The sequence below is a fragment of the Chrysemys picta genome, chromosome 1 (genome assembly GCF_011386835.1).
Source record: "Chrysemys picta bellii isolate R12L10 chromosome 1, ASM1138683v2, whole genome shotgun sequence".
NCBI lineage: Eukaryota > Metazoa > Chordata > Testudines > Emydidae > Chrysemys > Chrysemys picta.
In genome coordinates this window covers 109,793,627-109,818,923 of record NC_088791.1, presented here as the reverse complement: position 1 = coordinate 109,818,923, position 25,297 = coordinate 109,793,627, and the positions used below count along the sequence as shown (strand labels likewise).

Genomic DNA, 25,297 nt, shown 5'->3' with positions numbered 1-25,297 from the left:
GGTCCAAAATGCTTTTTCAGTTTCTTCCATCTCAGTCTTCCCTAAGGACATCCCTGGCATATGGTGAATGTGTTGATCAAAACTCAGTGAAAAATGGTTCAGGCAGGATTGGTGACATATTATGAGATTTTTTTTTCAGGGTTCAGGGACTCCTGATGTGCTGAGATGGAGTATTGGGTGTCTGAGCTCAGCAGAATTACTGCTAAGGAGTTTGTAAGCTGGGGCTCGGGGGTGACTCTGCAGCACACTTCTCCCAGGGCATATTGACAATGATGTAGGACAAACCGCCAGCTAGCTAGGCAAGGATTCCTCCTCTTGGCAGGTTAGTATTATTTCCCTTGCCAACAGATTTTTAGCTTTCTTAGATATTATCCTCCAACAGAGACAAAAATAGAAGCCAAATTCTGATTTCATTTACATCTACATAATCCTCTTCAAGTCAACGGCGTCTGATTCTCTTCTCACACTAGTTTTACACCAGCGGTATCACTCCTGGTTTACAGTAAGGTAACTGAGATCAGAACCTGTCCTTATTTGTTTATATGTTTTACAAAAATCTATAGCACATACTTGTAAAATATATTTAACAATACAGCAAATATATTTGAAATTAATTACATTTCACATCCTTTCCAATAGATTGAACGGGACAGCATCACTTAAACATTATCAGAAGGGGTCTTTGTGATACAGCTAGAGAATATCATAACATTATGTGGTGCCTCTCATCCCATGGGATCCCTGTTTGCCCAAGTTAGGGCATTCAGGTTCCATAGTTTGGTATTGAAATTGGTCTTAAACAGGGCACCATGTATTATGGAACTCTGAAGCTGTTGCATAATCCATCCCATTGCCATGGAACGGTGCTCCAGAATCTACGCTTTTATTATTTTTTAAAGCAAGTTTCTAGTCCTTATGGTTGCAAAGATAATCTTCCAAATGTGAACCTATGCTAATTGCCTGACTGAGCACCCAGATGCTAAATTAGATACCCTTCCTTATATGCTTCAGTGCTAACACCAGGATCTCCATACAGTATGTCAGAATCACTTGTCAATCCAAAATACAGCCACCAGTGAGGTGGAACACAGCCGCTGCCACTCTGCATTGGGAACATTAGACAGCAGTTTTTAGTAGAGGCTCCAGACCTAATTCTCTATTGCCCTGCACCTCGTGCAGGGATTTACACCATTTCAAAGTAGGTGTAAAATGCTCGTTGGTCAGAATGGTAATGATTCGCACCCATTTTTCACTAGTGTAAATGACATGAAAGGCAGTGGAGAATCAGGCCTCCAAGCAACAACATTTGTATATGGATCCGATTTCAACCATAGGGTGACCCTATGTCCTGTTTTGGCCAAGACAGACCCCTTTTTAAACCCTGTTCCAGATGTCCCAACTTTTTTGGCAAAACTGGGCATTTGTCCCATTTGCTCTTGCCAACTGATCATCAGTTGGCAAGAGCAAATGCAACAAATGCCCAGTTTTGCCCAAAAAAAGTGGGGTGTGCCCCCCTAGGGGCAGTGGTGCTGGAGCAGTTTGTATAGTGGGGGTGCTGAGAGTCACTGAACCAAACTCTAAACCCTGTATATGATGGAAACCAGTTCAAGCCAGGGGGTGTGGCGGCACCCTGGTTCCAGTACCTATGCCTAGGGGGCCACAGAGGAATATTCGGGGGTGCGAGTGGTGACATAAGGCACCAGGCGGCGGGGCTTGGGCTGTCAGCCTCAGGCAACCTGGGAGTTGGGCGGTCAGCCTCAGGTGAGCGACAACACTCATGTGAGCGACAACACCCAGGTGGCTCACTTTTACTTTGGGAAATACAGTCACCCTAAGCATAGCCAAGTGTGAAGTGTGTCCAGGGTTTGGCTTTGATCTGTTCTAAGGAGAGAGACTATTGCCAAAATTTAATTCAGTTCCTGGATCCAGGCACAGCTTCTGAATACTCCCACCCATAATATTCTAGACCATTCAGATTGGGGCCTACCTCTTGCTGTTAGGAGGGACAGATGGATGGGCTTTGGCACACTTGGTGGAAACCAGTATAGGGCCAAATTCTATGGAGACTTAAATGGTGAGGTAAGTTATATGTTGGGTATAAGATGGTCATAAAATGAGTATAAGTGGCAAAGTGGTGAAACCTGCATCACACACACACAATGGGTGTGTGAACCAAGTTTGAGCTGAAGTTAATGGGAGTTGCACCCACTCATGCATTTGGTCCAATGGGAGTTGCATTTGCTTATGCCAAGGCTGAATTTTATCCCAGGATGTTGGAGATGATGCAGTAATGGGGATGGGGATGTAAGTTAAGGTGGTGGTTTCCTAGACCCACTTTCTCCTGTTAATAGCTTTTCCTGCTCTACCTCATTTTGTCCTCTTGGCATGTAAGCCATCTATTTTGCACATCTTCAGGTTTCCACTAATACTGGGCAGGTTTTTTTTTTTTTTGCTGAGTCTTGACCACCTTTCTTTAAAATCATTCAGCAGCCAGTGGTTAAATCAGAGAAACAGAACTCTCTGATTCTGATCTCACAGCCACTTAACCAAAATGTTACTTATACTCACCCTGAAGTTGGCACTTCTCATGCCAGCTTTACATTTAGAGGGAATTGATGTGAGAATAGGTTGAGGGGGCTGAAAGTAAGTTTAAGTAACAGCAACTTAGTCTTTGTCTACAATGGGATTTCAGCCATTTGTGTAGCTGAATCAATGCAAACCCTTAGCATAGTCAGGCAAAGCCACTGTTGCATTGGTGTAATTTATCCTGTCTTAAAACTGTGGTGTATTGGAAACTAGTTAAAAATGACAAGCTATCACTTCAGGTGTGAGGGATTTCCTGGTCCTGCTTGCAGACTATGGGGCTCTAAGGGAAGCCATGTGGTCAGGGTCATCTGAGTCAGTCAGCAGACAGGCAATCTGGAAAGAGCCAGCTTCAAGCAAGGTGGGGTGAGTTGTGTCTCTCTGTTTTAGAGACTAGCCTGTTTTCTCTCTCTCTGTTTTTGGGTTCTTGTGTGTTATCATTCTGAATTTTAAGTAATAAAATAGTGTTACGTTGCAACCTTCCAGCAAGGGTATTTATATTTTTATCTAACTTCTCTCTGTGTATGCTGTGAACATAACAAAAACTAGGGTAAAACCACCAGTGCAAATAACACTGCACTAGTGTAAATCACCTATCTGTTTACCTTAGGGTTTTATACTTCTGTCCATCACCATAATAGGTTTACACTAGGCTGTGTACCAGTGCTGCTACATCTCTCACTGAAACCCCAGTACAGACTTGGCTTTATACTCCTTCTAGACTCCCTTAGACTCGCCTCTAAATTTAGTCCAGTATCAGTCCGCTGTGCCAGCCTCAGTTCTGTGCATGTCTTCTCTCCCATAGACAGGACGCATGCTTTCCTTTTTTCAAAAAGAATTGAATTGCCCATGAAAAATGACATGTAAAAAGTTCACAGCTGAGGCTAGATTTATAAACCCAATGAACAGTTCAAAAGATTTGCAAAACTACCAACCTCGGAGACGTGGCTCTCCCCTAGTAAGTAAAGGGAGGGTGGGAGTAGGTCACATGTGTATCTGAATGTTAGCATGTGGGAATATGTCACACGTGGGTGGCAATATGTCACATGTGTCGTTACTCAGGAATTTTCATTGCGGTTCTTATGTCTGTTCAGTGGTATTTCTGGATCCCAGCTGGATAGTTTTTCTCTCATCTTTCCTTCTTCCATCAGTGACTCCTACTTCACCAGCCTCTGGAACATGGAGCTCAGCCTGTGGAACTGCAGCCTCTCTTTCAGCCGCCCACTGTGTTTATGCCCTGGATGCCACCGTCTCTGCATTTCCGCCCTGTCTTTGTGGGTTAGATGCAGGAGGAGATCCTGCAGCTTGTCACTGAAGAGTAGATTATGCGTGGCTACATCTCGCACGCCACCTGCACATACCAATGAGGTGTGAAAAACGCCAAGTGGACACTGAGGAGGAGGGAGTCTCATTCTCTTCAGGGTTTAATTACTTTTACTTTAACCCCAGACCCCTCTTGCCTCTGCAATGTTTGGTAAACACGACCTTTTAGAGGAGGGAAAAACAGATGGCAGCCTGCATTAGTGTAACTGCCCGCTCAGCGCCCCAGGAAAGGGAAACTTGGCTTCTCAGAAGCAGTCTTTCTGCCATTTCGACTCAGATCTCTTGGCTCCTTGTCCCTAAGGCAGGTTTGAACATCACCGAATTTGCTCACAAAAGCCTGCCTATGCAATCAAGCAGAAGATAGAATTTCACTGTTAAGATAAGATGAGTTCAGGGCTGGGAGGCAGCGGGACCTGCGTGGAGAAGGAACACCTGAGTTCCCCCAAATTTCATCTACCCACAAACTGAATCAGAAAGACTCGCACAACTCTTGGATTGTGTGGAGCTGGTCACTGCCAGGTGGATGGTACAGCACAGTAGGAGTAATCTTGTGGACTGTACCCTTTTCAGCCTGTTGGGATAAGCTTTGATATTGACTATGGCCTCCTAGAGATTATGGTATCCCTCTTAGAAAACACCCGCAAGTTAGCTCTGAAAGCAATGAAGGATCCTCCCTCACAGAACGCCTCAAGTTTCAGAGATAGTAAGACACATTGGCTTTGTTTCTGGCCTCACATATTTCATCCTCTGTAGTCAATGCAGCACTGTCCATGCAGTTATGACAGCAATCCCCAGTGATGAACTGTCCTTTGTGTTAACCTCAGGAGAAAGAAGCTCAAATACCCTCAACAGCAGCAGCAATGCGATCTTCCCAACAAACGTATCCCAGTCACCAGCAACCTGTCTGAGAGATGAAGTTCAGATCCAGAGTTGGATTTACCCAAAGTTCCAGAGAGGTCAGATCCAGCATTTTGGTTTGGCCCATTGTACAAAGAGACCAAGATAGAGGCTTTCAGACTAAAACTTCCCCACCTCAACTTCTCCATCACTGTCACCATCACCAGCCCGGGCAGTGGGAGCAATGCTCTATTCCTCTTCCTCACAATCATATGTGTCACAGCAACTTCCAACCCAGCTTCACCATCTTTGCCTTCTACACACTTTTATCCTTTCTAGGTCACTGCCCTTCACTGAGTCTTTAGTCCCTCTTCTAGCTCTCTTCACTAGAATGGTGAACGAGATGGCTCAGTAGCCTACACCTCTAGTTTGTCATATCTAGACATGCAGGGCCTACAGATTCAATGTAACCTCAGCCTTTCATCTTTCTGAGGCAGATAAATCAATCCCATTCGGCAGTTGGTTGTATAGGGATCTTACAGATGAGATCATAAAAAGACAGGATTTTATATTGACATCAAAGATCTAGTGGCACTTCTATACTAAGAGTCAGATCCACAGCGAGTGTACATTGGCATAGCTCACTGGAGATTTGCTGATTTTTACCAGGGGAGGATCTGGCCCTGTAAGTACAACTATGTTTTTGAAACCAGCTCATAACATGCTCATCCAATCCTGTTGAGCTGTGTTCCCCATACCAGCATTTTTCTCAACAGAGTAATGTGCCAACCATTTTTGTGCATATTGTGATATTAGTGCCTTCTGGGATATCCCGGGCAGCTGCCCCATATGGCCACAGTGCCCAGAGGACAAGTACACAAAGCAGCACCAGCAACGCATGGAGCAATGCTATCTGGGGTGTCTAACCCTACAGAGAGATGGGAGGGAGGAGGACTAGTTAACCCAGTGACACAGGCAGGCACAGTTGTGGGTGTGCCATCTACACAGCAAAATAAACTCATAAGTATGTTCACAGGAAGGTCACAGTGTGCCATCGTAGGCCACTGGCAAAGGTGACACATGGCTGCTGCCACCGTGACTAACACAGCTGTCCATGTGGCATGTGGACACAATCCTTACTTATAGACAACCACCTCACTAGCTGGAGACAAGATCAGTGAAAAGTTACCGGCAAGCATTTTCCAACCTGGTGCCCAATGTAAGCACTTAAGTAAACGTGGCCATATGCGCAGAAGCGCAGACCAACTCTAGCACCCAGAGACTTCAGTGAGACTTGTGGGTGCTCTCCATTTCTGAAAATTGGGGCCATTTTTTATTTAGGTGCCGAAATGTGGATGTAGTAGCCTAATTTTATACCTCCAGGTTTGAAAAATTTGGCCATAGGGTAGACAGGGCCTAAGAATCTACCCCCGTATCTGAGCTAAATGTCCCCTCACTCTTGTGCAGCAAGCATGCTACTGGCTCGTGTGCACCACACCAGAGGGAGCTGCATTTCAGTATTATTACATGCATCTATAGGCTGATTTGTAAAGTGCTTTGGGATGAAATGTGCTATATAAATGTAAAATATTATCTCATTGGCCTCCATTTAAACACCATCTCCTCCACCCCATCCCATTATCCCCACTAGAAACCTCATCAGCTTCATCTTTACTTATGGTCTTGGTATCTCCAGTCATCCCCAGCTTGATCAAAGTTACCCCAGTCCTTCTCCTCTTCATCACCTCTGTGCCACTCCCCAACATTCTCTCCAGGCAGCATAATGCAAAATAAACGTGTACGGTGGCCAGGAAAGAGCGGAGGAGTGGCAAGCATGTGTAAAGCTTATATGCTCTTAGATTCCAGTGAGTGTGCTGACTTGAGTTAGAAGGAGCCCTAGCAGCATGTGCTCCTCTCACTATCTTGTTATGGTCATTGCCTGTGAGATCTCCATCCTCCTCCTTTCCATGCTGCCCACAAGACCCTGCTCACTGCCACCTTTATCCCATCATCACCAGCTCCCTCCACTCCAGCAGCAGGTTTCATCGTGAGGATCATTTTGCCACTATAGCTGGGACTTTTCAAAGGGAGTTGGGTGCCCAAATCCCACTGAATTTGAACTCCCATTTGTGCCTTTGCAAATCTCCTCTGGCCAGGGTGTTCATTGCCACAGAGAAGGGGGTGGCTCCATTCTCACCTGCTGCTCACAGACCGACATGGTGGCAGACAGACAGAGCCTCCCACTCTTTGTCAGCTGTTTAAAGAGACAGCTCTTAGTTGCCCTGTGGTGTGCTCCCCTTTTAGACTGTCAGGCCTGAGCTTTTTATCTCTTCCTACAGGATCTGAGAGTCTGTCAGGGCCACCTGCTGGGTTGAAAAAGGAGTGGGAGAAGGGGCTTTGGCTCACAGAACCATTTTTTCATGACAGCTTATTGCAATTTGAACACAAGGCATGCTTTGCAGAGGGACGAGCGGAAATATGGACCCACAAATACATCCTCTTCTGCTGGTGAGGAAAGCATGCACTGCTACACGGGGAAGGATAAAGGGCCATTCAGGTGCTTGTGCTGATATTTTACTGCATGCAAATCTGCTAATCAAAGCTCAGACATTCACTGCTGTTACTCCAGATTTACACCAGTATAAATGGGAATATCCTGGCCCAAAGGTCCTACTCCGTTCTCTCTCAAACATGCTTTCTCTCTTACTCTCTCTCTCTGATTCCTTTTCTCTTTCATGCCATTCTATCTTCTGCCTTTCTTTCTGCTCCTCTCTGTCTCCTTGCCCTCTGTACCACTTTTTGCGCTCAAGGGAATTCAGCTGCATACAGCGAGGAACACCAAGGTCACCCCCAAACCAGGACTGAGCTGCCCAGCATCCTCTTCCAATGTTATAACCATGAACCTGTAGCCTGTGGAAGTTACACCAAACTGGGGATCAGCTGTGACGGATCCTCTCCCAGTGTCATTGCCACCATCATGAACACAACAAACACCAAACTCTGTTCCATGTGGGAGGAGATTATCAGGGTGCTCCCCACCCCATGTCTGGGTTTCCCTATAGCACGACCTGAATATGCAACAGAGTAAACATAGAGAAGGAAGAGCAGGAAAGATTAACTCGGGTGAAATGCCAAGCCGTGGAGTTGTTTGTGACTCTACCAGCCTCAGGTTCTCAGCGCGAGCTGGCCACAAAACGCATGCTCTGTCTGGTATGTATTTTTCATAATCTACAGTGTGAGGCTTAGGTCTGGTTTCCTTTGGACCATGTCTCCTGCCTTCTTCCCACTGGAAGAAGTGGATGGAGGGCAAACCTACGGGAGGATGTGACAAGCAGAACTCCAGCTGCTGCCAGAGATTATTCTCTTCTGCTCAAATGCTCAGCAGTTCTGCAGTTCCTTCCCCTCACCTGAAGGTTGGGAGCTGATTCCTGAGGCAAGCTGGAGGGAAATGGCGGTGCCTGCTGCTGGGAGGCAGGAACAGGAAGCTGCCCACTTATGGCCTTGAGGCAACTGTTCAGTCCTACAAAATCCCCATTAACCAACAGAGCTTCTGTGGTTTTGTGCTTAGAGCAGCCCTGCTGTTTCTGTTGCTGCCTTCCAAGTGAGCAGCTCCTTTTTTCAGAATAATTTCTTAATGAATGACAATAATCCCCTATAAGAAACCCCAAAGAGCTGCTGGTGTCTGGTGGAAAATGACATTAAAATTGTTCTTTATAGAAATAATTCCTCCTATGTTTGATAATCCCATATGTTTCCATACTTGCCTTAAATCTCCACTTCTTCCCTCTCCCCTCCTTTATCTTTGGGCCTGAATCTGTGAGCTACAGAATGCCCGTCATTCCCATTGGCCTCAATGGGCGTTACAGATGCTCAGCAGCTACCTGGTTCGAGCCCTTTATTATTAAGAACATCAGTGGTAAAGCAGGGTCTCTGTTCCTTAGGAGTTTACCTGCTCCTGCTCCTGCTGCCTTTCGCCCTCCCTGGTATAATCATTATCATCCCGTGTTTGTAGCGATGGGCCCAAATCCTAGGTTAGAGCAAGCCTACGGTTTTGGAATGGTCCAGATCTGGATCCTGATATGCTCAGAATATTATGGCCAACCTCTGTCTCTATCACTGCTAACCAAATTCAAAACCCAGTATCTGAACTCCCCCAAATTCTGGGCGACTTCAAAGCTGGCGCCAAACATCACACCTGGCCCAGATCTCTGCAATGGGCTGAAACCAAACCTCAGGCATCACTGAGTTTGGGGGACGTTTTGCTCTATAGCCGAACTCCGCAGACCCATCCCTCTCGGTTTGTGGCATCCCCATAGCAGCAACTGCTCTGCCTCAAACAGAAGATTATTAGGTCTACAAGGAGGAAAAAATAAGAAATAGATGAGCTGCTCAGAAACAAAAATCCTCTCTTTATGCTGGTGACCTCAATAAGGGAAAGAAATGAGGAGAAAAGAGTGCAAACAAGATGTGCTAGTGAAGCAGAATTGTTGCTGAAACTTCTCTTATTTCTTTTTAAAAATAATGTTGTGTATAAATTTAGTTGTGGGGAAATGAGTCAGGTTAAAAGCCTCAGATGCTGACGTTCCCAGTCCTCAGGACTGGTCTAACATGGACAGTGGCAGTGCAAGCTTTCTCCACGCTGCTTCCACCCTGACCTGGAGGGGCCAAACTCTATGAATTAGGTGGATGTTCAGTCTCCATGATCCATGCAATCTCGGAGCTCTCTGTTGACCCGGCCAGCAAGGAGGCCAATTAGTGACAGCTGTGATGCTGATTTGTTTGTGGGCAATAGATCCCCTAGATTACAGACTGGAACCACCATCGCATAGGCTAGAGAACAGCCACCAGAGGATAACAGCCATCGTTCACAGCAAACCCAAGCTGGATGGAATCAGTGACCTCAAGGTACCAGACTCCATACCCTATTATCAATCCTGTCAGCCAAAAAGCTGGCAGAATTCTTTCTACATACGATACTGTTACAGTGTTTTCTGTAAGGCATCAGCCAGCCTGTCACAAATATAAACATAATGGGCCAAAATCAACCCTCATGTAACTCAGTGGAGTTACATCTGGGATGGATTTGGGACAATTAAAAACATATTCAGAATCTTCATCATTCCCTTCCTGGCTCCAAGTCTTGTAGAAAGGTGTCTCTGGAGCGAAGAGTGGAGGATGCCTGGACCAGGGAATGATTCAATTCCCATTGACTTCAATGGCTCCAGCCTTAGAGAGCATCACACATCCAGTCCAAACTAGAGGTGCTGCTAGAGTCTTGTGGAATTCTGGGTGGCAATTTCGAGTGACTGGGGCCCAAGGGAAAGTGATGGGTGGATTTTACAAAGCAAAGTATGATGGCATAATGAGAGCGGCGCTGGGATATAATAGTGTGATCACAGGTCGGGGGCATGCCACTGAGACAACTCAGCAGTGAGCATTTACAGTTCTCTTGTGTTAATGCCTTCCAAAGTTTACAAAGGTATGTTTCTTCCCGTGAAGAGAAGTAATACAAGCACGACAGAAATAGGTCAGGTGAAGACACAGAAAGAGGTGAGGGCAAATAAATTTAGGAACCAGGAATAAAGTGGCTGTCACCCTCTTCCCACTGCTGCCCAAGACTCCTGCTCATTGCCACATCTGCTCAGGCAGCCTGGAGGAGTGCATTGCTGCATGAGAGGCCATGTTTCTGCTGGCCAGAGGCCTGAGACCTTGAGGTATGTGAAAAGACATTGTCCAGAATCTATCCATCCACTTGTTACCCCTCTGCACATGGCCACAGGGTGCCATGCACATAGGATCGCTTCCATCTTCCATTAATGTATGTTAAACACTTAGCAGTTCAGAGATGTGGCAAGAGGGAATTTCTCCATGGCTGCAGGAGAGGCTGACCTGGAGATGAGACCAAAGGCTCATTTCCTCACTGGTAATTGGTGCTGAGATTCCAGGCAGTGGCCAGGCTGTGGCAGTGACTAATCCAGCAGGCACTTTAGGAATGAGTATGCAGCTGTTTGAAGTCTCAACTGTATTGAGTTAGGATTTAATTGCTCTGTAATTGTGAAGTAAACACTTGTCAGTTGCACTGCTCATGTTTCAACCCTGCTCTAAGCAGCACTTTATAGAGGGAAAATTAAATCTCAGAAGGAAACTAGTACATGCAGATCCCATAGGCACAGCTCCCTTACCCTTCCCATAGACAGTTCAGATCCCAGCCCACCTGTTCAGTTCAGATACCAGCCCCTTTTTATCCCACCAGAGACAGCTCACATCCCACTACCTCTCTCTCTCTTCCAAAACCAACTCAGATCCCATCCCCTCTCCCCCCAACCCCACAGACAGCTGGAAATCACCTCCCTTGCCCATAAACCCAGCTGGGATCCCATCCCCTCCCGCCCACACAAAGATACGTGGGATCCCATTCATGCTGCTTAGGGACAGGACAGGGTTGCACCTATCTCCAGCACAAATCCAAAGTTCATTGCCACAGCAATTCCACCTGAGCTTCTTAACATATTTTGTAGAACTTTCCCCATCACTGGTTGATTTTTCTGCTGATTTGCTCTCCAGCTCTGCAGGGGGAGCCTGAGGCAGCCTCCCAAAAGCCCGGGAAAGGCAAGTGAATGAACATGCTGTTCCCTCCAATTGTGATTCCAGCATTTCCTCTCATTACTCTAATAGAAACAAATCTTTCTCATCTTAGTCTCATTACCTCTCACAAAGGCAAATGGTGTGTAATCCCATTAGAGATGGGTTGCTGCTGGACACATTTTAAGGTCATTGTTCTGGTACGCCAGACTCCACTGTGTGAGACTGGGATAAGCGGGGACGCAATTACTGGGCTATTCAAATCCCGAGAATGAAGCTCTGCTGTTAACAGCAGAAGCCAGCATGAAAAGAGCAGTCACCTCATGAAATTATGGGGTTTGGTCAAATCAGAGTCTAAGCAGCACTCAGGAAAAGAGCAGGGCAGGTTGTCAGCACCTTCTCCATGAAGTCTCCTGCGCTCTGGGGCCTGACCTTGGCTAGCCATAGGGCCCTCATATCTCCCTCATGAAATTTCCTTTATCATCACTAGTATTTATTATTTGCCTTGCAATAGGGCCTAGCAGCCCCAGGCATGGACTAGGACCCCTTTGTGCTAGGCGCTGCACAGACACAGAACAAAAGATGATTCCTGCCCTATAATATCAGCTACAATCTAATCCTTTCCTCTGTAACTGGTATCTGGGTATCCTTAGCACAGCCCCACAGTGTGAGGCTGCTGCTGGTGCCACTTCCAGGACTCTGACTCTACACACTGGACCTGGGTATCCCAGACACAACCTCCAAGTACAGATCTGTCTGCCAATGCCAGCTCTGTGAGAGCTTCTTTGGTCTTCAGAGCCGGTCCTGGTGACCTCTAGCACAGCCCCCTGTCAGAAAGCAAGGTGAGCTGTTGCATCTAGAAGTGCTGGGAGCCATAGCCATCCAGAGACTCCATTTTGCTTGTGGCTGACAGTGCACTGAATCAGATGAGGAAGAGCAGGAGCAACTGAAAGTGCCTCATTGAGTTGGTCTCTGTTGAGGAGTTAGACACTGATCTTCTCTCAATCAGTTCCCACCCACCAGCATTTCAAAGCCTTTCCTGACGGATGGGCAACAAAGACAGAGTCAGCTTTGCAGAAGAGAGGAGAAGGGAAACCACAGCATGACAACAGACAACAAACATCACCACAAAACACACAGAGACAGTTGCTTCCTGGCCCCTTGCTACTGACAGGTGTTGCCCTCCTGCTGTTTTGTCCCAGTGCTTATTGCCCAGTGTTACTCTCTTGCCACCTTCCACCTGTTCTGGGGTCCCAAAGTCACCCTCCGGCTACCCCATCCCTGTGCTGAATGCTCGCTGGTACCCTCCTGCCACCCTGTCTCTGCTCTGATGGCTTGGTACCATTCCTCCCTTTGTTCTAGGTGCCGGGTCTTACCTTCATCTCCTTTGTTCACTGTCTAGCGTTACCCTTCCATTGCCCCATCCACAGCCACCCATCTGGTATTTCCTTCCTACTGTCCCAGGAGAGCAGGACAGTTTCCGCAGCCCCTACGCACTGGTGATGCCCTTGGCTTGTAACCCTTCCCACAGGAATAAGAACCTTGCCACTTTTGTAGGTCCTGCCATGTGGTAGTTAGGACTGAGCCTAGGTTCCCTACAGGAGAGAAGTCAATGGCCCAACCACCGCTGGAGTCTCCAAAGTCCCTTGAAGAGACAAGAGTCAGTTCCCGGTTTATGCTTGTTATTAGTCCCTGTTCTCTTTAATCGGCTTAGACTGATGAGCCGAGGCAGCAGCAGGGATCAGCCGGCCTGTTTAATTAAAGGATTGCAGCTCAGCCCTGCAGTTTGGGAGCTTGTGTAAATGAACTGGAAGTACATTATTTAATCTGCTGCGCAGAGAGGAGTCAAGGCATTAATGAAGCAAACTCTAATTAAAACTAGACGGCTGATGGTTATTAGCAGCATCAATTCTGACAGGATTGATCTCATTTAGGGAAATGTCTGATCTTGGACAAAAAGGAAAAAAAAAACCCAACCTGGGTTATCTAATAGACTCAGCACCACACTGTTGGGACCACACTGTCACATGATACAGACAGTGAGACACAGCCTACATTTAAGGATTGCTAATTGAAAAACGGACAAGTCTGTATCTGTTTCTGGCCCCTATAAAGCTGGCGAGGTTCAAACCATCTTTATTCTCCACGCACGAGCTTCTCTCATGGAGGGACAAGTGTGGGGCTATGCTTTATTATTTTGAGGCAGGGAAGAGGGGTCTCTATAAGATCCCACCACCTATTTTCCTTTCCATTTACTTCCTTTCCATCATCCTCAAGGTTCTGAAGTCATGGAAACCCACCTTCCTTCTAGCCACGGAGCTCTGGAGCCCATCAATGCTGCTCCGGGGGTCAGCTATGGGAGGAGAGCCCTTGATGACAGTGACATGAGGTGCTTTCTTATCCTCATGGGCTGGATGAGCATATTGCATCAACGTTGCTGGCAGCTTGAAGGCAGGTGCTGGGGAGGGGTAAGACACTGAGCTCAGGACCCAAATTTGGATTGCCCATAGGGGAGAATCATTCCTCACACCCAGCTGGCCTTTGTGTCACCAGCTTAGCGATGCCACAGTATGCCTGGGAACTTTCCAGAACTTCATCATCTTTCCAGGGAATATACTTCCTCAGCATGATGGCCAAGCTATTAGGAAGTTGCAGTGGGTTGTAGCACCAGAGCTGAGAGGGAGACTGGCTCTATGAGAAGGAAGGAGGGAGACTGAGTACCAGGGAGACCATGATAAGCTAAGACAGGCGGGGTCAATGGCATGAGACAGGCAGAAAGCTGTATAAAAGGGCTTAATCAGGAGTTCGTTGGAGAAGTTTGGATGCTGACCTAGATCCAAGCTCCATGGCTTGAGCTCAAGTGCAGGCTTCAACATGACAAATGCTGAGACACTTTCAAACAAATGATTATGGAATAATTTCTTCTGCCTCCATTCACCTGGCAGATCTGGAGGCAGGAATTCTGCGTTTTCCCAGCATTACTACAAACAGCAAGAGAGTCCAGGACATTCTGGGTGTCAGTGGCTTGCGATGTCTTTGCCTGAATTGTAGGGAGTTGGTGTGTTAATGAGAAGGGCTGTGGGGTTAGGCACACAGCAAGTAACCATAGAGTTTAAGACCTCCTGGGAGTGACTAAGTCATGTAGGCCAGGGACACACAGGGTCTACACTGCAATAAAAGACCCACGGCTGGCCTGGGTCAGCTGAGTCGGGTTCACAGGCCCTGGGCCGTGGGGACCTGTTATAACATTTTATAACATTGTTATATAATATATACGTATATAATATAACAATGTTATAACATCGCAGTGTAGATATTCGGGGTCAGACTGGAGCCCAGGCTCTGAGCCCCTGTGAGGTGGGAGGGTCCCACAGCCTGGGCTCCAGCCCAAGCCCAAACATCTACATAGCAATTTTATAGCCCCGCAGCCAGAGTTGGGCCAGTTGCGGCTCTGCTGCGGGTCCGTTTTTTGCAGTGTAGACGTAACCACAAAGAACTAAAAACTAAGCCAGAAAAAACCACAATCACATTAGAAATGAGGTAGAGTAGGGAGGGGGCAGGGCCCAAAGGCCAGGATTGTGGACACTGAAAACCCAGGCTAAAAGGGAACACAATCAGGCCAAACAAGGTACATGACCCATAGTTTTATCTTTCCAAAGCTACGGGTGAGAGGCCAAACTGTCTCTAGCACAGCAATCTCCACAGACTTAACTGCCTCATAGGGCTTGCATCCCTCTATCACACTCATTGAAGTTTGGCTCTAGACTCCACTCAAGGCTTAGACAACCCTCCCCATGCTCACCCTCTCAGCACTGAAGGCCAGTTCAGCACAGAGGATTATCCCTGCCTTCCTTCCACATTTAGTCTTGGCTACTAAAGAGCAGGAGAGAGCTCACTCTCCCTGCCCCCTCCCTGAGTACAGCAGGGCCCCACACATCCCCCGAATGCACGTGCCCATTTGTTCTCTTCACAGCAGTCAGTTCTCAAACTTTTCACTGCACGGTGATCAGAATGCAGAGGCTGTTCCAGCGAGCAGGACAAATCAAGAAAAACAGCATATTGCAGACCACCGCCCCGCCTCTGCAACTCACCTGCCCCACACCGCCTGGAGCCATTCCCAGGAACGCTGGCTTCCGATGTCAATGTCAAAGGTCAGATGAAAGACTCTAACAATGGGATATAAATCTCCAAAAACAAACTCCCTAGCTGCCAAAAGCAGGAGTATGAGAGGGTGAGAGAAGAAGGAGCATGTGTCCATGTAAGACATAGAAGGATGGGAGGGTGTGGGTGAGAGGGAGCTGCGAGAGGGTTAGGATGAGAGAGAACATGGAGAGTGGAGGCCGCATCTATATCGGCATCTTGTCTATCCCAAGTATTTCTGAAACGCCTGTCAACATGGTATCTAAGTGCTGGGAGAGCAAGGCTTAAAGTGGACTGGTGCACCCAGACTTTCAGATTCAGCTAAAAAGATCAGCCATCTCTCAGGTGGATCCTGACAAAGGACAAGGGAGAGAGTGAAACAGTCATGTCAAAAGCTGCACTTTCTAGTGGCAAACTGGGAGTGTTGCATTGACCAGCCCCAGGTTCGAGCATTTCCTAGCACACTGCCTACCGTTTTCAGGACATGGCGTTCCTAGCAATGGAACTGTAGCAAGTAGCCCAGGCATGGGGGGCAGGTTCTGTTTGTGCATTGCTGACTGGAAATGGATCTCCCAGGTTGTTTTTGATTTGCCTTCTCATTTTTGGGTTCGGTTCTGATGCCCGCTGCCAATCAGAGAGGGTTGCATCAGTCTCAGTTGTGTGGTCAATGTGGGCCCATACCATGCTAACTTGTACACAGGCTAGTGCAATTACAATTACCCTCCCCTGGAAAATTCAGCCCATTTCACCTGGCAATCCACACTGCAATAGCTCAAATAGTATTTAAACAAGCTGTACCACTTGTTATGAAATTCTATTGTTAGCACTTCTGTAAGACCAGCCCGAAGCCCTGGTGGAAGGTGTGGGTGAGTGTGAGAGAGAGAGAGTGAGAGCGAGGGGTGTGTGAAGAAGAGCAGTGGTAGGGAGATGTTTATGGGAGGGATGGGGGTGAATGACAGCAGGATGTGGGGTGTGTATTTGGGGCAGGGAGGAGAGTGATGAGTACTGAGAAGAGGAGAGGGATGGAAAGAAGAAGCCCATGGTGACAGCAATCTCCCACCTTGGTGAGGAGTCCAGAGATGAAGGCTTCTGCTCTGCATCAGCTGCTGGGCAGCAGAACTGGTGTAAAACATTTTCATTCCTGTAAGAGAAGACAAACAGTGGCAGGTAAGAGTTCATCTCAGTCTTTGGCAAGCTCATGGGACACTGTCCTGTCCAAGTCTATTCCTGGGCATTGCAGCTGTTCAGTGATGGTGGCTCTTTACAGCTGAGGAGAAATCAGATTATAACATGAATCCTTCAGCCCAGGAGGTGGGGAACGGAGCATGATAAGAGGGAGTAGTCATCTCCCCTTCTTCCCATGCCTTGCCACTAGCATCATGCTGCATAGAGTGAGGCAAAATGTTTCAAAAGAAAAGTTTTCTTTGTCAAAAAAGGCCTTTTATTTTAAAAAAAGTGTATTGAAATACAATTGTTTTTTTCTATTTATTTAAATTTTAGTTTTGCTGAATGAGGAGCAAATGCTCTGTTTGCTTGGATGCTGTTTCAACACCCATTTAATTAGTAAAAAGTCAAGCATTTGGGGAGGGATTTTTTTTCTGAATCCTGCAAAATGGAAACAACACTGAAATCCTCCCTCCCCTACACATGTTGTTTTCTATTTCAACCAGCTGTAGTGCAGGACTGTCACCTCACTGGCACTTGAAGAGAGCGCCCCTCTAACTTGCTTCTGCCTCCTACTCTCCTTCCAAAACATCCTCAGAGCCTGCTTTGGGGAAGCAGTTTCCCTTCATCAGAGCCCAGCGTGAGCAGACTGGAGTGGAGGAGGAAAGGAGAGAAGGGAATGGAGGAGAGGAAGAGAATGAAACAAAGAAGATAAAAACAGAGAACAAATCCAAAAAGAAAAACAGCTTGAAATAAGAGTGAAGTATTCAAAGACAGATTTAAAATATGGCAATGAAGGAAGAATTTGTCTGCAGGGAGAATACATGGGTCTTGATTTTCAAAAGTGGCCACTGATTTTGGGTGCTTCTATTTTTTGGGCCCCATTTGGAGGCATTTTCAAGGGTCTGGTTCTCTGAAGAGTTGAACACTCACAAAACCCCACCTGAATGCAGTAGGAACTGCAGCCACCCAACACCTCTGAAAATCAGACCCCTTTCAGATGACTCAGGATTGACCTCCAAGAAAACAGTGGCACTCAAAATCCATGGCCACGTTTGAAATTTTTGCCCAAAGGCACCAAAAAAGTGAACAAAAGACAAATTGAGAGAGAGACAAGAAAAAGTGGAGAAGAGAAAAAGAAAATGGAAAGAAAGGGTCATAAAACAAGGGAGATAGAGTGATCCAAATACTTAGCTAATGTAAATGGTCCTCGCTCCATGTCAGTGGAGCTAAATCAATTTACACCAGCCAAGAATGTGTTGACTCTGTGATTTAATGGTGTTTTGCCTGATTCTAGCCCAGCAACAACAACAAAACTGAAAAGATTCTTGGCTTTGGATGGGGAGTGGATCTGAAATGTTCTCCTCAAGCCCTGACACACCACACCTCCCTGTGAGAGGAGACAAGTTCACCCTCCTTTTCTCTGTGAAATGTTGACAGTCGCAGCCATGAGGATGGCCAATCCAATCCACAGAGACAGCAACAGTCCTACTTCCTGCTCCCCATTACCCATTACCAGGCCTGCCCAGCTATCTTTATGTAACAAGTCCTTTCAGCTCTGTTGCTTCCTTTATTTACTTCTGATGTTCATTCTCAAAATTGTCTCAGAAGCGATGGCTGTTTAAAAACAAGATACCTAGGAGATAGATGGGAAAAGAGAGAGTTTGCATTACCTCACTGAACTCTTCCCATATCCTCTGTCCCAGCTCTGTCCCCACATCGTAACATACTCACTGTAAAAGGAGTTAACATGATGTGTTTTTGTGCCACATCAAACTTATCTCCCATTGCTGTAACACCTCCCACTCCCATTCCATTTCCTCTGCAACCCTTATTTATTGTTGGTCCTTGCAGGGCTGTGTCTAATTTAAGATTTTCAGGTGGCAGGTACCTGTCAGTCTGGCTTATCTGTAAAATACCTGTGCTGTCTTTTGGCGGGCACAGGTGACCAATCTCAAGATTATACTGGATTCTAGATTCAAGCAAACTCACATAAATGCCAGAGCTCCTCCATCTTGTCACTCTCACCTTGACTCCTTCCCTAAATGCCCTCTAGTATTAGAGTGACCATACGTCTCATTTTGGCCAGGACAGAACCCTTTTTAAGCCCTGTCCTGGACATCCCGCCTTTTTTTGGCAAAACTGGGCATTTGTCCCATTTGCTCATGCCAACTGATAATGATCAGTTGGCAAGAGCAGACAAGACAAATGCTAAGTTTTCAAACTGGGGGATGTGCAGGAATGTTTGCGGGGGCGAGTGGCGACATTCGGGGTGGGGGACATCTCCACATTCCCATATGGGCAACCTAAGGCCTGTGCCCCATCCCCCACTGGGAGGCTATGCAGGTGCTGTGCTTGGAGCCCTGCAGGAGCATGGCTGATGTCTCTCCACTACATCCTGCCACTCCAATCAGGGAGCGATGGGGTGTCACATGCTCACTCTGCAGCCCAATCAGAGGGCAGCGCTGTTAGGGCCCTCATACAAACTCTTCTTTGGTCTCTGCCTCATCTTGTGTATCGCCCGGTTTCCACGAGACAGTGGGGCCCTGGGTCCTACTGGGCAACCCAGCTGCTAAGTGCCCGATGGGTCTCGCAGCATCCACTTGAGCCAGGGCACCAAATGCGGCATATCCTCCCCCTGCCCAGCAGCTCCCACCTCTGCCTCATGCCCCCTGCCCCCAAGCAGTCCCCGGAGCCCCCACCCTGACCTACTGAACTCCCCTCCCCATCCTTTGGGGCTGGTCCCCGGAGCCCTCTCCAGTCCCCACCCACCCCAACCAGCCTCTTTTCCTCCCCAGTTTGCCTCCAGTCACCTGCTTCTGCCACATCCCAGCCTCCCTCCACCCCCAGGGCTGCTAGCTGGAGCCTCCTTCCTGCCCCTCTGCTATCCCAGCCTCCAAGGGACCACCGCACAGCTAGCTGGATCGTAGTTCAGTAGCTTCACCTCCTGGCTCTGAGCCCAAAAGTACCCATACATTCTCACACACTCACACCTTCCTTTGCTGCCCAGATCCCAGCCCATACCCATTCCTCTCCCCCCTGCCCCTATCTCTGCTACTTAGCTCAATTGGGGGTGCAGAGGGACTTTCAGGGGGACAAGTGATGATACCGGGTAGCTCTGGCCAGCCCCGTACATCCGGTTTTCAGTTTCAGGAAATATGGATACCCTATCTAGTGTACTCTAGTGCGTGCTGCACCTACTCCAACATTAGATGCACCATTCAAATAATATTAATAGTGAAGAGAAGAAAAGGGGAGACAGAAAAGGGAGCTGTAGTGCTAAGGGGAAGAGAGGAAGGACAGAAGATAGTCAAAAAGGCAGCCAAAGAGAATCATACGTATTTATAAGGCTGCTATCGCCATGTTATCTAAGCACCAAGAAAGGAAAGTGTGAGGAGAAGCACAGACTGAAGAGGAGATGAGGCACAGACAAGGGAGGAAGATAGAACAGTGGATAATCACTGCAGCTGAAACCTCAGTCTGCTGTGAATATAGCAAGGAGGAAGAAACACCCCAGAAATGAATCGGTGTGCCCGGGGACTAGCAGCCACAGTTTCCAAAGTGACCACAGATTTTGGGTGCCACATCTTTGTGTGTCCAACATGAGCCACCCAAAATCAATGTCCACTTTTGAACCTTTTGTCCTAGAGCTCTGAACAGCGGAGGCCCTTGGGGACAGACCTGCACAGCTCTAGCCCCTCTGCAATCACAATCTGCTGTTGCCTCTCATACAGCAACAAGCAGGTGTAGCCCATAACCATAGCCAGAAATCTCACCCCAGCAGTGCTTGGGAATCCTTGAGTCCAAGGGCCTCAAGTGGCAGGGAGAGAAGGCAAAGTGGGGATGGGAAGGAGAGATTGGTGTACATTAGGAGGAATGCTTTCAATGGGCAGGTTTTGGTAAGGGGTTATTTCAGAATTGTGTGTTAGGGTCCCAACCTATATTTGTGTTTGGGGGCCTATATGAATCTTGATACACCTCTGAACTCCTTAAATACCATGGAGCAGCTAGGGTCCTCGGTCCAATTAAATATTTCCATTAATAAATATTTCTATTATATTTTGCCCCAACCAGGGCTTATGCCATGGGGGCAATTATCGAGTGATCTATCCCCTGTCATCATGTCCCAGTGAGAGGCTTAAGAACACCTGGAGCATGGGGTTGAAACCCTGACCATCTTGGCTAGTAGCTATTGATGGACCTGTCCTCCAGGAACTTATCTAATTCTTTTTTGAACCCAGTTATATTTTTGACCTTCACAGCATCCCCTGGCAACGAGTTCGGCAGGTTGACTGTGCGTTGTGTGAAGAAGTACTTCCTTATGTTTCTTTTAAACCTGCTGCCTATTAATTTCTTTGGTTGTCCCCTGATTCTTATGTTATGTGAAGGGGTAAATAACACTTTCTCCACACCATTCATGATTTTATAGACCTCTGTCATATTCCCCCTTAGTTATCTCTTTTCCAAGCTGAACAATCTCAGTCTTTTTAATCTTTCCTCAGATGAAAGCTGTTCCATACTCCTAATCATTTTTGTTGCCCTTCTCTCTACCTTTTCCATTTCCAATATATCTTTTTTGAGATGGGGTGACCAGAACTGCACACAGTATTCAAGGTGTGGGAGTACCACGGATTTACATAGAGGCATTATTATATTTACTGTCTTATGATCTAGCCCTTTCCTAACGGTTCCCAACATTCTGTTTAACTTTTTTGGCTGATGCTGCACATTGGGCATACGTTTTCCGAGAACTATCCACAATGACCCCAAGATCTCTTTTTTGAGTGGGACCAGCTAATTTAGACACCATCACTTTGTATGTATAGTTGGGATTATGTTTTCCAGTGTGAATTACTTTACAGTTATCAAAACTGAATTTCATTTGCCATTTTGTTCCCCAGTCACCCTGTTTTGTGAGGTCCCTTTTGTAACTCTTTGCAGTTTGCTTTGGACTTAACTATGCTGAGTAATTTTGAATCATCTGCAAACTTTGCCACCTCTCTGTTTATCCCTTTTTCCAGATCATTTATGAATATGTTGAACAGCACTCGTTCTTGTACAGATTCCTGGGGGACCCCACTATTAACCTCCCTTCACTGTGAAAACTAATGATTTATTTCTACCCTTTGTTTCCTGTCTTTTAACCAGTTACTGATCCATGAGGATAAACCCCCTTAGGCAGAAAGGAATGAATGTGTAGAATAGACTCGCAAAGTCAGCAGTAGAAATAGGAGCCTCTGTATCAGATGAAACAAATAGCCCAGCCAATCTAATACTCTGCCAATACTTGCCAAAGAAAGACACTTCAAAGGAATACAGATGCCTCCACCCCTCGTAATGCACCTAACAGTAATACTATAATGGAGGAGAATTCCTTCCTGACCCCAGCTGATTCTCAGTTTATGCCTTGAAGCATAAGGATTTAGAACCATTGTCACTGCTGATATAACACCGACAGACCCCAGTCGTCGATGGGTGGGATCAAATCTGAGACCTCGGGAGCTAAATGCATGAGCCTCTACTACATGAGCTAAAAGCCACATGGCTGTTAGCTAAGGCTGTAGCAGACTCATTAATCTCTAAGTGTTCTCAGTGTCACTACATGGGACAGAGCACCACACCCAGGAGGTGTGGGTTACACTGTCTTGTCTTCTCCCTCTCATACTACATCCTCTGGGGGCTGCTCACTAAGAACCCTTCCCCCACCTCCCTTAATGGCTTATGCAGTGGGTCTTCATGGTTCCAGTCTGGCTGTGTCTAAAAACCTAGGTGGTCAATGGCTGCTTACCCCTGGAGATGAAGCTTTAAAAAAAAATGTTTACTGTTTACTTACAGGAATCCTCCAACCTGATCCTTCAGAATAAAATCCACTCCCAAGATGGGCATCCCATGTCGGCAACAAAAATGCTTGCCTGGTAGGAGTGGGCTGAGATTTTTTTTAATCTTCTCTATAAGTCACCAAAGGACTTTCGAATTGGTTCGGAGATGTCTAGATATTAATTCCCTAAGAAGCACAAGACTCATATTATTCCTGACTACAAACTGCTGCACAGATTTGCACCAACAGATGGCTGAGGACGGAACTATGAAGAGTCAAAGACAGGGATTCAGCACAGGATAATGGGAAGACTCTTTTCAATTCCCACATATTTTCCTCCAGGAGGAGGGTAAACAAATCCTTATTGGAGCCCTGATAACCCCCAGCCTCACCTGATGCCCCATTTCATCTCTATTGCTCTTACAGCTGCAAACAGGCTCTGAAAGTGTCATAACCAATCACTGCATCTCTTGGGGAGCATGGGTCAACATTCATGTCCCGCTTCCTGTCAGTACCCAGCCCGGGGAAGCGAATGATCCAACCAGCAGACCAAATTCAGTGATGAATCCTGGTCACGTGCCACCTGAGGCACATGGCACATATGCTAAGAAGACTGCCTTTCCTTCTGCGTCAGGAGCAGTCACTCTAAGTGCCATGAGCTACTTTCTCCCTGCATTCTTCAGGTATTTAGAGAATTATTACTATCACTTAATTCTAAACTCCTATAAAAACCAATACACGCTCACTATTATTTTGTGTTGTGTTTATCCTATGTCGGATGTCTCAGTACTGTAGTACATACTCATCATGAATGACTTTCCTGGACTTTGTTCTGATGTTCACAGTAGTATGCCTTACTACAAGATGATATACATACCTAGGGGTTTTGAAATGTGTATGACTCTTACAAAGTATTAGTTTAAACAGCATTTGATTATGTAAAGACTATATGGGGATTTAGACTATTTATTCTAGGGCAGGGACCATCTCTTACTATGGGCCCAATCCTGCAAAGACTTGCATGTGTGATTAACTTTTATGTGAAATTAAGCACATGCATAAGGTTTTGCAGGATCGCAGTCTGTTTGTAGAGCACTTTCTGCAATGGCTTCCTGATTACAGCTTCTAGGTGTTACTGTCATACAAATAATAACAATGCATATGTTCAAGGGGATGCAGGAAATGTTGTGCATGTAACTATAACTCTTACATTTGCTCACTTGAATGCTTAAAGTTCTTTTTGACATCTCTCTATGGCACTTCCTAGGTTTATCCCCCAAAGCAAAGAGACAGAGAAGAAGAAAGTCAGTAGGAGCAACAGTCCTCAGTGCTTTGAATCTTTGCCTGCCTACCACATACTGCCTAGAAGTGCAGGACCCATGGGGGCAAGGTCAGAGCTCTGCCACAGTATATATAATATCTAAAATGTGTATTCATTATATTTCTTTTCTATTTTTTGACATGGCATTAAAAGTCTCCTTATATTTGTACTGTCATAAATTACTTCTGTCCTAACATTACAGTATGGGTCCCTCTTATCATAATTATCACTTTGGGAATGTTGTTGAGTTTGGTTGGGTGTTTTGTTTTGTTTTTTGTTTGTTTTGTTTTTTTATCGTAGCATCCTTCTTGCAGACCTGAACTGACATCAATTTGCCATTTTCTTGACATCTTAAAGTTGTTTCTTATAAAAAAAAAAACTGAAAATAGAGTATATTCCATAATCTGGAACTATTTTTGTTGGTGCTTCTGGAACCCAGCCTCTTTTGAAGGCCCATTAAATTCTGAAGAAAATATTCTCTCTAACCTTTATTTGGCAATGTGTTATCAAGAGATCACAGCCCAGAATCTGAGACCTATCTAGCACCTGCGTAATCATCAAGCAGCTACTCGGCATCAGTTTACCTTGTGCCAATCCTTTCCCAGTTCAGCAATAGTTGTTAACATTCACTATCATTAATGCTAAATCAGTTTCCTGGAAGATGTCCCGCTAAAACAGCTGCCCCAATATACTGTGTCCCACTGAACTAGAATACATTGATATTTCACATATCTATAGCATTTAACATCCCAGAACACTTTACACATATAACAAAAAGCACCATGTCCTTACACCAATATCTGGGGTGGGAGCCAACAGTGCCAAATAGGTGGGGTTGTGACTTGATACCAGTGTGAATCTCTTAGCCATCATGGGCTCTTTCAGTTTGGAAAGTTTTGATCTGAAAAATCCAACTGGGGAAATGGAAGTTCCTATCTTGGGGAAGGAGGTCTGAGCCAAAACTGGTTTAGTCTGACCTATTGGTTCCAGCATGAGGAAGTGTTTCAGATATGATGGGTTCAGGCCAATCCTTCCTCACCAACAGCAGAGGCTGTGTGGCTACATATGCCCTTGCTTTCTTCTTAAATTGGCTTATCTCGCTACAGCCCATGTCTATACCAAAACGGTCTCATCTCTCCTTGTAAATCCTGAGAAACTCTTGGAGACAAGTGTGGGTGAGGTGGGGATGGCTGAGAGAGGAGTGTGTGGGTTTGAGAATAAATGTGAGTGGTTTGCACTAGCAGGAGTGTGAAGGAGAACACGATTATGGACAAGTGTGCAAGTGAGTGTGGTGGAATGAGAATGAGTGTGAGGATCAGAGATGTGTGTCATGGAGAATTAGTGAGCATGTACCTGAGGTCCAGCATACTGTGTGAGTGTGCACCCCTGTTGGAAGTATGCACAGGAGCGCTGCCAGATTTTCCGCCGCCCTAGGCGGCGGAAGGTCCCGCCCCAAAATGCCGCGCCCCCCACAGAGGCAGCGGAAGGTCACGCCACGGAAATACTGCCGCGGTCGCCGCCCCCCAAAT

At 46.4% G+C, this 25,297-nt stretch overlaps 1 protein-coding gene across 5 annotated transcripts in view; it reads right to left on the bottom strand.

The window, feature by feature from the left end:
* The window catches only part of IQSEC3 (IQ motif and Sec7 domain ArfGEF 3), a 126,124-nt gene that overhangs the window by 51,989 nt on the left and 48,838 nt on the right, over window positions 1-25,297 (bottom strand). For all 5 annotated transcript variants that reach the window (XM_005308726.5, XM_005308725.5, XM_005308727.5 and 2 more), the window contains exon 2: window positions 16,526-16,606. In XM_005308726.5, the coding sequence (XP_005308783.3) occupies window positions 16,526-16,606 (81 nt within the window). The remainder of the gene's footprint in view (window positions 1-16,525; window positions 16,607-25,297) is intronic.